The sequence below is a fragment of the Molothrus ater genome, chromosome 8 (genome assembly GCF_012460135.2).
Source record: "Molothrus ater isolate BHLD 08-10-18 breed brown headed cowbird chromosome 8, BPBGC_Mater_1.1, whole genome shotgun sequence".
Lineage (NCBI taxonomy): Eukaryota > Metazoa > Chordata > Aves > Passeriformes > Icteridae > Molothrus > Molothrus ater.
The window spans coordinates 27,711,222-27,723,540 of record NC_050485.2 but is presented as its reverse complement, the minus strand read 5'-3'; the positions used below and the strand labels follow the sequence as shown (position 1 = coordinate 27,723,540).

Sequence of the window (12,319 nt, the reverse complement as noted above, 5' to 3'; positions counted from 1 at the left end):
GTTTAAGCTTCTTTATTGTGAACACAGATTTAATTAATAGAATCAGACTATAGACTGTAGAACAAAGAGAATGAGATCCATCACTCCATGTACAAATATAATACTTTTTTTACAGAAGGCACTTTCCAGTCATGGACTTCAAAACAATTCTAAGTTTGACACCAGTTAGGATGGGAACTCTGCTAATCCAACTGCTTCTTTTTTACTGCAGAAAGTAATCACTGTCATTATACATTTTGTCAAGACATAGAGAAGTACAACTTGGAAAAGCAGTCTGTCAAACTAAATTGAGTTAGATTGCTGTTGAATATTCAGTCACTACTCCCATTATATCCTTACATCAAGACTTCAGCCTTTGTATGTCACAGGCACGTTTACACCAAAATATTGACATAAGTACCTCATTTCTTAAGTTGTTTATATAATGAACATGCAAAATACTAATTAATTGTGTTACTATTACTATTCAGCAATACTCATAAACCCAAAATATGACTGAGTAAGGTCCTGCTTCACTGCAATCCTGCCCTATAACTTCCTAATTTCTTACTTCTCTAAAGACTTTTTCACCTAAAACAGTTCTTACACAGGAATAAAACCATCACTTTACTTCACCTCTCTCTTTAATGAAGTTACTTCTTTGAAATTCCAAGAATCTAAAACAAAAAATAATGGCCATTTACAGGTAATTTAGGATCTAGTTCATCAAGAAAATAAAGACAATGCAGTTTTGTGTCAGTGATGTCTCTTACCATGATTTTCTGTGGAACTAAACTTGTATAATGGCAAAGCCAAATGGGATATCTTTGAGCTTGTACTTTGCACAGGAAACTGCTAAAGAGATGAGCAGGCCTTTTGCATTCAAAGTAAATCCACATTGCCACATCATGAAGTCATATCACATACACAACAAATCTTTGGAAGAATTCTAGCTTTGCTTTGTCCAGGAAAATGATTCCAAATTAAAGCCTGATGATAGCAAAAGCAGTTCTTTTATTTTCAGCTATTACCCAGGAAAATTCTTTCCATAGGACAGTGACAACCACAGCCTCAATGACAGAATGAGACCAGATTAGAAGGAAAAAGGGTGACATGTACAAGAAAACATCCCTTTAAGATACAGACAGTTCAGACATAAACACTTCATGTATGATCTGAGCTCAAGCAGGAAATGCTAACTGCTTACTGCTTAAGTGATTTTTAATTTTTTTTAACATTATGAAAGAATCACCATGAGTAATACAGGGAAAAAAAGTGTTTGCTCTGGAATGCAGTGGTACCAAACAACCCTCTAGCAGAAACACAGAGAAAGATGAAAAATGTCTTACATACTTTTGCCTTTTAAGGGCTGTAAAAATTGCACCAGTATGATAAGGTACTGTACTTTCATATAAATCCTATCTACATAATACTTAAATTGATGTAAAAAATTCCAATAAATTTACTGAAAGCATGGTCAGTACTGTACTTGGGGAGTTTCTATAAATAGATTCTAATCATGCAGTTTAAGACCAGATTTTGGAATGTGAAACACATGGTTATGTCACCAAGCACAGGTCATTGTCCTGCTCCTTCCAGCAAGAATGCAGCTATCAAGAACATTTCATGCTCAAATCAACTGTGCATTAAAGTATCACTTGCTTTCAACACCCACTAAATAAAAATAGAAGGGCACAACAGAGAAAGCTAAAAAAGCACACAGTAATTTTGTAATGTATTTTTAAGCTGCTGTCCCTCCCCTTCTACTTCCCACACAATCCATATCAATGCAAATTTCAGCACCAACCTCAGCAAAGCCAGAATTTAATCCATGGAGTTCATTCAAGAATTTTAACAGGAAGGTAAAACACAAGCTCAGTGGCCACAACTAAAGAAATAAAAAAGATGACAAGGAAGAATATATTGTCTGAATCCTACCATCTGTTTTGTCTCCATTAATTCCCCTGCCTCAAAGGGAGACATTTGTGCCAAACTTGGTTTAAATGGTGTTTCACACTCACTCAATCTCTCAGATTTCAGCATCTGTATAGAACAGGGCAACAAAAGCCTACTTAGGAAAATACTATGTGGATACCTAAAAGAATGCTACATAGCAACAATTCTGAATATTAACTTATCCACGTCCTCAAAGTTTTTCTCAGTATTTTCCATTTCTCAACATATTAAAGTTGAGAAAGAAAATTAAAGTTTTAAAGAAAAAATAATTTTTTCAGTTGGTCAATACATACTCTAAGCTGTATATAGGAGTAAACTCAAGAAATGTCAGTGATAGAGGAAAAACCTTTCTCTTAAAAGATTGCCATCTTTTCCCTTTGAAACTTTGAAAAAGGTCAGCATAAGCTGTTTAATACTATCTGGTTTAGTACATAACTTGCTTAAACATTTCAACTTCCTTTTTCTCCTTTTCATGTTCTGGGTAGCACAGCTTTGGACACTGAAAGGAAACTCCCAGAAGTATCACTTGTTTAAAAATTATACAATCCATATTTAAATAAACAACTAAAAATCTACCTTCTGAAACTGCAGAGTTTAAGCTACATAGATCTAAGGAAAATGGGAAGGTATGGTGTTATTTCCCACAGGCAACACCACTTAGCACAAAAATCAAACTTTTAACATTTGTAATAATGAACCTACATTTGTTGAAGTGCATGTTAACTCCTGCAACCTGCACAGAAAGATGTAAGCAAACGTCAAAAAAAGGACACTGCTGTGTGGGTGTAAACAAAAGTAATTTTTGGAACTCTCATAAATTACTTCATCCATCCAAGTGCCTAAACAGACACTGGCAGACCAGTTTTAATGCTCTGACAGCAGGGTGTAAGCTTGTAGGACAGCACTCTGAATGGCATAAATGCTATCCTGCAGAGCAGCAGAAGACCCCACTATGCTCAAACAAGCTGCAACTCAACTTTGCAATCTGCAACTCGACAAGGCAACCTTGGCAAACCCTGCTGCATTTCTGACAAAGTACTTTGATGTGGCTGGTAACAAACTTAAAAAGTCACTGCAGCTTATGGCAGTAATAAAAGCTTGCTGGACATGCACTGCAGCCCTGGTTCCTTATGCTCTGAGACAGACTCCTGTTAACATTCCATTCAATTTAAGTCCCCATTTTTACAACTCCTTCCAGTTGTAGTTTTCTAAAGAATTTTAGAATTTACTGCTATTACAGTAATGTACATTTTCCCCCATTTTATCTATTAGGCTTATTACCCTCTCAAAAAAAATTAATTTATTTAATCTCTGCTTAGCTGACAGCTTATATTATATTTTGTGGCAATCTAAATAGCAAACTGACTAGTAGGTTCTAATTGAATATGAAAAAAATTGCATAGGTCTGAATAAAGTGCATTCAGAAGATCTGATTTCTATGCAAATGCTTATTAAAATTCAGCAGTGTTGAACAGTACAGATGACTAATCCTCTACAGGTGACTAACTCAGTAAATACTATGTTCATGTTGATAACAATTATCATATCAATTAACATTTAACAAGCAGAGGTCTCAAAACTAAAAAAAAAATCATATATTTAACTACTGACAGAAGCAGAAGAAAGCTCATGAAAAATTAAAAGTAAAATTATAGGATACTTTGCACAGTTCTGTTAACCAGCTCAAGTTTCTGAAGCACTGATCAGTTATTAGTCCCCTCTGTTGATCTGTGAAACAGCTCTGCAATAACATCCCACAGGGATCAGCTTTCTGGTTCAAGATCTCTTGAAAACGACACCATCCAGCCACACAAGTCTCCAGGTTCACAAAAGGAAAATCAGATTGTACAAAATTCTGTACAACTCGTGCCTGCATTAGCAGCAGCCCACATCTAGTGAGATTCTCTTTCAGGTGCTTCTCCTTGCCCTTCCAAGTAGGATCCCATATGCTTAACACAGACTGTAAGGGTTGCTGACCAGACCTTTGAGAAAAGGTGCTTTTTTGTTGTACAAGGCAGGTTAACAGAAGTGTTAAATCTGGAAACACATCCCAGTTACTCACTCAAGTACCCAAGGCTGCAGGTTGTACTCTGTCTATACTGACAATGTATTTGTACCAGAAGATTCTACACTATGAGCATTTCTGAAGCAGCTTCATGAACCTGTTGGACCAAGGCCAGAGGAGGCCACAAGGATGATTTGAGAGCTGGAGCAGCACCTCTGCTATGGAGACAGGCTGAGAGAGTTGAGCTGTTCAGCCTGGAGAAGACTCTGAGGAGACCTTAGAGCACCCTCCAGCACATAAAGGGGCTAAACAAGAACTGGAGAGGGACTTTTGATAAGGGCATGCAGTGATAGGACAAGGGGAAATGGCTTCAACCTGACAGAGGGGAGATTTACATTAGAAATTAGGAAGGAATTCTTGACTGTGAGGATGGTGAGGAATTAACACTGATTGCCCAGGAAATCTGTGGATGCCCCATCCCTGGAATTGTTCATGACCAGGCTGGATGAGACTTTGAGCAACCTGGTCTAGTGGAAGATGTCCCTGCCCATGGCAGGAAAAATGGTCTTTAAAGTCCCCTCTAACCCAAACCATTCTGTGATTCTAGGTTCCCTCACACTTCAGTGTATTTTCCTCCCTCATAACTGACACAAAATTTTAACAAATGCTTCCACATCAGTAAAATGTTACTAAACTTGCAAAGCACCTCTAATTTCAAGATATTCGAGATAAATCACGCTCCTTCCCCACCCCATTCTTCTGCAGATAAAAGCAATTTCAATACTGGAAGTCAATTTTTCATGTCTGAAATACCAACCTAAGGGTTTTATGCCACATCAAAGCATTGTTCTGTCATTGTTCATAAACTGGCATCTGCAACTTCTAAATTAGACTGAAATGGAAACATGAGAAAACTGTGCTTCAACTCCCAGTCAGTAACAGCTGAAAACAACATGGCAGCTATGAGATGCCAGGCTCAGGTGTGTGTTAAGTGAATTGGGAAAGAAAGCTAAGTAAGTCCTCAGAAGTTGATTCTTGCATCCTATTATGCAAAGATTTACTTTACCTCCTGATGCTTGCATGGTTTGTGCTAAGGTATTCCTCTCCTGTCTGACTGACTCTACACTGATCTTGAGCCTAGTGATTTTATGTCACCTAAACAGGAATAAACAGAGGTCCCCCATAAAATTATTTTTATTTCCTAAACTCAAATATTTACAAGTGGTTGGACATGTCTGTATAGTCAAGGAAAGGAACTTTTAGACAATACTCACTTCCTGTAAAATGTACCTGCTTCTTAAGTGATCCTGGCTTAAGGCACTGGCCTAACAAAAGCAATCATTTTTTCCTTCTGTGTTTGGATCCAGTAACTACATAACTTGACACAAAAGAATTTTTCTTCTATCAAGTAACATTTCGGGATCCAAGGCAGAATTGCAGGTACCATTTGCAATAGAAACTATTGTGTTTTAGACTGAGTTTTACAGTAAATCTTTACTTCTTCTGTCTCAGATTAATACCAAAACAGGAAAACCTTTAGCAAACAGTCACACATGTAAATATGAGATGTTAAAGCTCAACTGATACAGTACTTGAACTTCCAAAGACCACATCCCATGGAGAGCTGATGGGCTGCTCTTCTCCTTTTGCTCCACCTTCCTTATCAACACCTTGTACCCCAATGCCTGCTACAGTGGTCACCACCTGCAACTCCAGGTCAATCTGTGTGAAGCAAAATGACACATTAAATGAATGTATGAAATTAACTTGACCAAAGTTACAGATAATTTGAGATAGATGTCAAATCCTAACAAATATCAGGCATTTGGGTTTTTTCTTTTAGGGAAATTAATTTTACCACAATGCTTGCTGATGGACAGGGAGTATGGGGGTGGGGAAGCAGCAGGCAGTATCAAAAACACCTACATGGAACTCTATTCCATGTGCAACAAAAATTAACACTGCTCTGTCAGCATTTGCTCAACAGCTAAAGTGTAGAAGAAATCATCACAAATTTCTGGATAAATACTCAGATAAACAGTGGATGTGGTTTTTAAATTTTAAATTCATATAGGAATATGACATAACTCACATACTTGAACATCTCCATATAATCTGTACAAAGGCACCTCAGATGCATTAACAGTGCACCTCCCCTGATCACAAATGGGATATTGGTGAGGACCCAAGTCCAAGATCTTCTGAGATGCACACAACACTTTAAATAATAAGGCAAGATTATATGGCATCACCAAACTTACCTTCTGATTATCCTAAATTTGACCTAACCTAATGTAAGATCCAATTCCTACATGCTAAAACTTTGCAAGTGTTTAATCAGAAAGAAAACACTTGCAGCCAATACTGGGCACTTACCTGGATTCAAGAGCCAAGGGAAGTTTGGATATTCGCTGCACCACAGCACTACAATAACTGTAGATAAGAATCTGATACTACTGGAAGTGAAACAAAACCAGTTTTGCTTCCAGTACTAAGAATAGATGTTTCTCAAAACAGGAAAGTAAGAGTGACTAGAAAAAAAAACCAAACTAAAACCAAAACCCTGTTATGCTATAATCAGTAGATCACCTCATCTGCATTTGAAAGGAAGCACAAAAATATATGTAGCCCTTAAAAAAACCCTGCACAACAGTATTTCTTTATAAGATAGTGGACCAAATTTCCTTTCTGATGTTATTTGGAGAGTAATTAATGTGGTGCAAATTTTCACCTGTGTGAGTAGAATACAGTATAAGAGATTAAACTTTGAATTTCCTTAGGGAAAATTTACCTTTCTAATTAGGTGATTTTCTGTATCAGCTACATAAATAACATTATTTTTTATAGCGATTCCTTGTGGTGAGTTGAAAGCTGCCTCTGAAAATCCTCCATCTCTCCTTCCACTGTTTGGACCTATAAATAAAACACAGCAAACTCAAAAGTAATTTTTTTAACAAGTCACTTTAAAATAAAGTGCACACATTTAAACCTCTAGGAGAATTACATATTCCAGGAGCTGCTTTCACAGCAGCACCTTATACATTTTATATTATTACTATTTGGTGTAGTCTCATTTTAGTCACTGTGCTATGCAATCAAAATAACCTGGTGCTATTAAGCTCTGAAGTTATTCTGCACAAGTTCTCTGCTTTTTTAAGCTCATATTTTAAAGAGAAGTCTTAATACAGTTCTAAATTGTTCTAGAGGAGTCCTAATAGGGCTCTAAATTGCACTAAAAAACAACAGCAACAATGGAAGACAGAAATAAAAAACTACAGGGTTTTTTTTTATTCTTGACTACATCAAAGCAAGCCAGCAGGAAAAAAAAAATTCCAAAGCTCAACTCCATATCATTGGTTTAGATTTTGATGTAATCACAAATGAAACTAGTATTTGATTAGCAACATTTTCTCATTAAGAAAACTAATTAGGAAAAAGATGCTATGGAACTAGTTACACAAAAGAACACTAAGAATGATGGAGTGGCATTCTTCTGCATACAACAGTCAGGAAATAGAAAGGAACATAGCCTGAAGGTAAGCACTGTACTTGAGAGTGCATTAGCAGGATGTGTCAGCAGAAGACATTTAGGTATGAGTTAGGTGTGTACCATGATTTATGATGCAAATAACAATTTCAACCTTTGTGCATGCCCACATTTATTACTGCATTATCAGCTTCATTACATTATTTTCTGCCTACTGAATCATTTAACTGAGTCACTGAAACACACAAACTTTTACAACCTCCTGTCAGAAATCAATTTAGACCTTATCAGACACACAGGACTGAAGCACTGGTGTGTCAGATTCCTGTCAGATGCCAGCAGCTCCCCTTTAAGTGTGAGGGTGCACATTCCCAGGGAAGGGAATAGCACACAATGCCACAGGAAGGAAGGTACCAGTTTGGAGCTTAGGACACTCCTGAATTCCTGTTTAGTGACTGTCCCAGAACACTAAGGGGTAGCTTGTAGGCAGAGGCTTCTCACGTATCAAGCAGAAATTCTCTCATATTTGTTGTAAGAAATTCTGTTTGCACATCCTACAGGAGAAAGGTATTTAGGCTAATGCATTAATGATTAATCAGGTTAACTGGGATAAATAGCCTGTCTAGACAATGCAGTGTTACTTCAAATAGCAAGAGAATTTTACCTCCTTTCTTTAAACAGAAGAGTATTTCTATGGGATTTGTAGGATCCTGCCCTGAGGCAGGCATTAATCAATTCCAGACTAAGTAATATAGGACACATCAGCACACAGGTCCTGATTCTGAGACATAAACAAACCATTGTTTTCAATAATCCGAGGATTCAACTGCTTCCTAAATCTGTCTATTTTGGTTGTCCTAACAGTTACATCCTTGCTGCACTAAGATGTAACTGACCATTTTAATAGGTTTAAAAAAAGAACAATTTCATTTGTGAAACGGTAAAGCATACAAAGTGTGTGCAAATTGTCTTCATCGGCATTGTAAAGCACATTGTTATTTCACAAAAGCAACTATGGATGTTAGCTATATAAAGCTGAAATGTAACTTATATGAACTTTGTAACAAATGTAACTAAATTTGAAATATTTTCACTATTTTCATAACTTGTTTATACATTATCATCTCAGATTTGAGGAGAAGGTCTTTTTATATGTTGTCGTGGTGTTGTAAGGCAACTGCATTCTCAGGTGCCTATGCACTTACTGGAATGCCACTGTTCTTAGTAATTCTCCTCTGCTTTTGAAACCAGAGGAGCACCTAAACAGGAATGCTCTTCCATTGAAAAAACTCAATAACCAAACAAAAAACACACATGGAAAACCTCTTCTCACAACATTACCACAACTCAAAATGCACTTCTATTGGAAAGGGAGGCATTACAGTCTTTGGTCCTTTCCCTACCTTGCAGCTTGATGCAGATGTATATCCTTTACACCTAAAACCATTTGCAATTCCTTCACAGGAATACAAAATGCATTTTTTTAATTCATATTGGACAACACATGAAAACATGAACTTTAGTGAATGAAGCAATGAAAAACAATTTGGCATCTCCAAAAATTGCATTAACAGTCTCCCACTGATGGTCTCACATTCCCCCAAATCGAGTAAAAGTGATTTTAGTACAAAAAAAAATTCTGGCAATGCTTACAAACTGCCAGGTCCTGTAGAAAAAGAATCAGCCAGAAGGCACAGCAAACACCCTCTACTCCTAAAGTGAAATTGCTATAATAAACTTACAGATATGTCCTTACCTCCAATAGTGTGTAGAATTTGTCCATTCTTACGAGTCACCAAAATCCTGTGGTGTCCAGTGTCTGCTATGACCAACCTTCCTCCTGAATCATCTACAGTCACTTTGCCAGGAAACAGCAGAGGAGAAGGTGGAAGGGAGTCTCTGTACAGCTTTATTCCAATGTTGTTCTCTTTGATTTGTCCTCTTTCCTTGTAGAATTTCAGTGTTATAGAGGTAAATAAGAACAATTTCTCTCTGTGTCCCTCTCCAACAAGAGAAAAGAGCATATTTCCACGAGGCCCAAGAATGACCAGAGTTGGCCAGCAGGACACTTCCAGCTCGTGCCACAGTGTTGCATCTGCATCATTTACTACAGGGTGGACAATATTGTATCTCAGAACAGCACTTTTAATGTTATCCAGAACTTTCTCGTTTGGGAATTTCGCTGAATGGACACCAACAATAACAAGACCATCTGCAAAGAAAAATGAAGTTGTGCAACTGAAATGTATTTGAATAATAATAAAACAAAAAAAAAAGAAAAAGAAAAAATTAACAGTTATCTCATAATCTGACTGACTACTTCCTAGAAGGAGAGAGGATTTGAACAAATAGAAAGCAGTTACATTATAGGAATATAGATAGTTATATATAGAAAATACTGAAATTCAGAAATAAGTAAAATTACCAAATTTTAGGACCGTTACTTCCCCAGCTGGCTGACTTGAATTGTTCTCAGTTCCTGAACCTCTATATACTAAGCTAGAAAATACTTTCAAAATAATTGTGGGTAAGTTGTAGCTGTTCAACTGATACTTTGGGGTTTTTTTAAGATCCTTAGGATACCTCTTTGTCTTCTAATTCCTGTTTACAACCAGAATGTTTTAGAAAATTCTTCTTCACAGTTAACTAGAAGCCACAAAAATAACACCAAATATTGGAATTCCAGAATTACCTGGACATATCTGCTTCTGGATAAACAGTTAAAGATATAATGAATAGGCCTCCAAAATCAATACAATATTCTGTATTTCAAATAAAAATGGCAGCACTGACAACTATGACAAAATGACAAACAACACTTATTACAAACAAGGTAGGCTTAATATAACAATTTCACAATGAAAAATTAAAAATTCACTATAACTGATATAGTCTTATGAACTCTATTGGAACAGAATGTTGCAATATCACACAGTTTAAGTTGTGCAATCATTAACTGCTGAAATTTAAAAAGCAGGTCAAATATTTTAAGTCTGAAGAGATCAGCACCAGCGCTTCTATCTGTCCTTCAAAAACACCATTAAAGCTAGAAAGACAATTCTATAGTCAACACCTGAACAGCACAAGTAGGGTACAACATCCCCTCATGAGGAAAACTGCTGTGGAAATGATGGATGCTATGATCAGAAATAACAACATACACTCCATTTAAAACACTTTCTTTGAAGGATTATAGCAGAGCACAACACTGGATTTATGCCAAGCTATTTCTGAATATTAAAAAGTACTTCCTCTTATAGAAGTAATTTCTGGACTGCTGATAACATGAACTGAATATGCACTGGGTTTTAAAATAACTTTCTGAATGCCACTTGAAATACAGAAATAGCACCAGTGAAGATAGCAGTAAGAGCATATCAGATAAAGATGCTGGGTGACATTCAATCCTATGGAAAGCAGTCTTCACTTTGAAACAGATCTCCTGGACTTCCAGACAATAGAGCCATGGCACATGTGCTATAACATTTATAATGATTTAGGATCACCCTAACATTACAGCCTCCTGTGCTTAAACTTCCTCTCTCTGGTGATCACCCAGCTGAAGTTTCAACATGCTCCATGTAAGGGCATTTGAACAAATCAGAAACAGCAATGGAGAATCAAACATTATAATGTTATTTACTACATATATTGCATTATATTGTATTGCATTTACTACATGGATTGTATTTAATACAATATTTCAGAACTGAAAGTAACACTGTTCTTCATCTCCCTGTTCAGCCAATTAAAATATCCCAGATAAGTGAGTAGCTGACACACTCTGTGTAAGACTACAGCTTATCTCTGACAAGCCATCATGACAAGACACTGCATTCCAAACAGAAATTACCCTTCATTTTTATTCAGTCAGAGTGAGAGACTGATCTCATTTCAGATGTGACTTTAAAGACCATAATTCCCTCTCTAGAATGAAGAGCTATTAATGGCAGACAACATGATGACGATACCAAAAAAATTCTACGTTAAGCTTACATATTTTGTTATTTCAGTTCCAAGGGGAAAAAAAAGTGATCTACATCCTATTCTACCACCTGTCTATATCCACTCTACCACCTTCACTATATTCTTCTCAGAGCTGGTTCCTCAGTGAAGGAAAGAAAGTTACCTTTCCTTAAGCCTGTACTTCACATTCTTGAGTAGCTTTTTGAAAGTCACTTTATTTATAGAGGCATCAGATTTGGGCTTTAAGCACATATCCTGTTTGCCTAACTACACAGACACTTTATTTAAGCCATTTAAAAATGTGATGGAAGTACACACAGGTCACCTTTTTTAGGCTACTTAAAAGATTAGAAGACATTTTTAGACACCCCTGAAATACAGCCAGCAGTTTAGTAACCAGCAACAAAGTGACTCAGCTCCTCAGCCTGCAACAGTGCCAGGAAATTCTGTTCTGAGCCAGCCAAAGCACTTTTACCTTTATCAGAGTACTGGTGCTCTAAGGCATGGAGGTCAGGCAGCAGGTGCAGGCAATTGATGCAGCAGTAAGTGAAGAAATCCAACACCACAACTTTTCCACAAAGGTCTTTGTGAAGAGAAATGGGACCTTCAGTGTTTAACCATTGCAGATCTGGAATTCAGAGAACAGTGACAGCCAGTTAGGGGAAGGGTAGGGAAAGGCACCGACACCACACAATGTTCTTGGTACTTTTAACCTAAAAACAAAATTAAAAAATAAAAAAAGAAAGAAAAAAAAGAGTTTGACATCCCTTTTTATGCAGGTAGATAAGCAAACAAAAGGTCTTTTATTTACGCAACTCATCCTTATGTTCCACAATTCTTCATAATTAGTAAATTAAAATATTATCAGTAAGATTCACTGTAATATGAAAGGGTAGTTTGTAACTTTATATAGGCACTTTTTAATT

The 12,319-nt window shown here is 36.7% G+C and overlaps 1 protein-coding gene across 1 annotated transcript in view; it reads right to left on the bottom strand.

Annotated features, from left to right (window-relative positions):
* NHLRC2 (NHL repeat containing 2) overlaps positions 1–12,319 on the bottom strand; it is a 30,869-nt gene that overhangs the window by 16,709 nt on the left and 1,841 nt on the right. Inside the window, exons 2-5 of the mRNA XM_036385735.1 lie at positions 11,869–12,021; positions 9,184–9,639; positions 6,732–6,853; positions 5,533–5,662 (exon numbers count right to left, since the gene is read on the bottom strand). Coding sequence (XP_036241628.1) covers positions 5,533–5,662; positions 6,732–6,853; positions 9,184–9,639; positions 11,869–12,021 — 861 coding nt within the window. The remainder of the gene's footprint in view (positions 1–5,532; positions 5,663–6,731; positions 6,854–9,183; positions 9,640–11,868; positions 12,022–12,319) is intronic.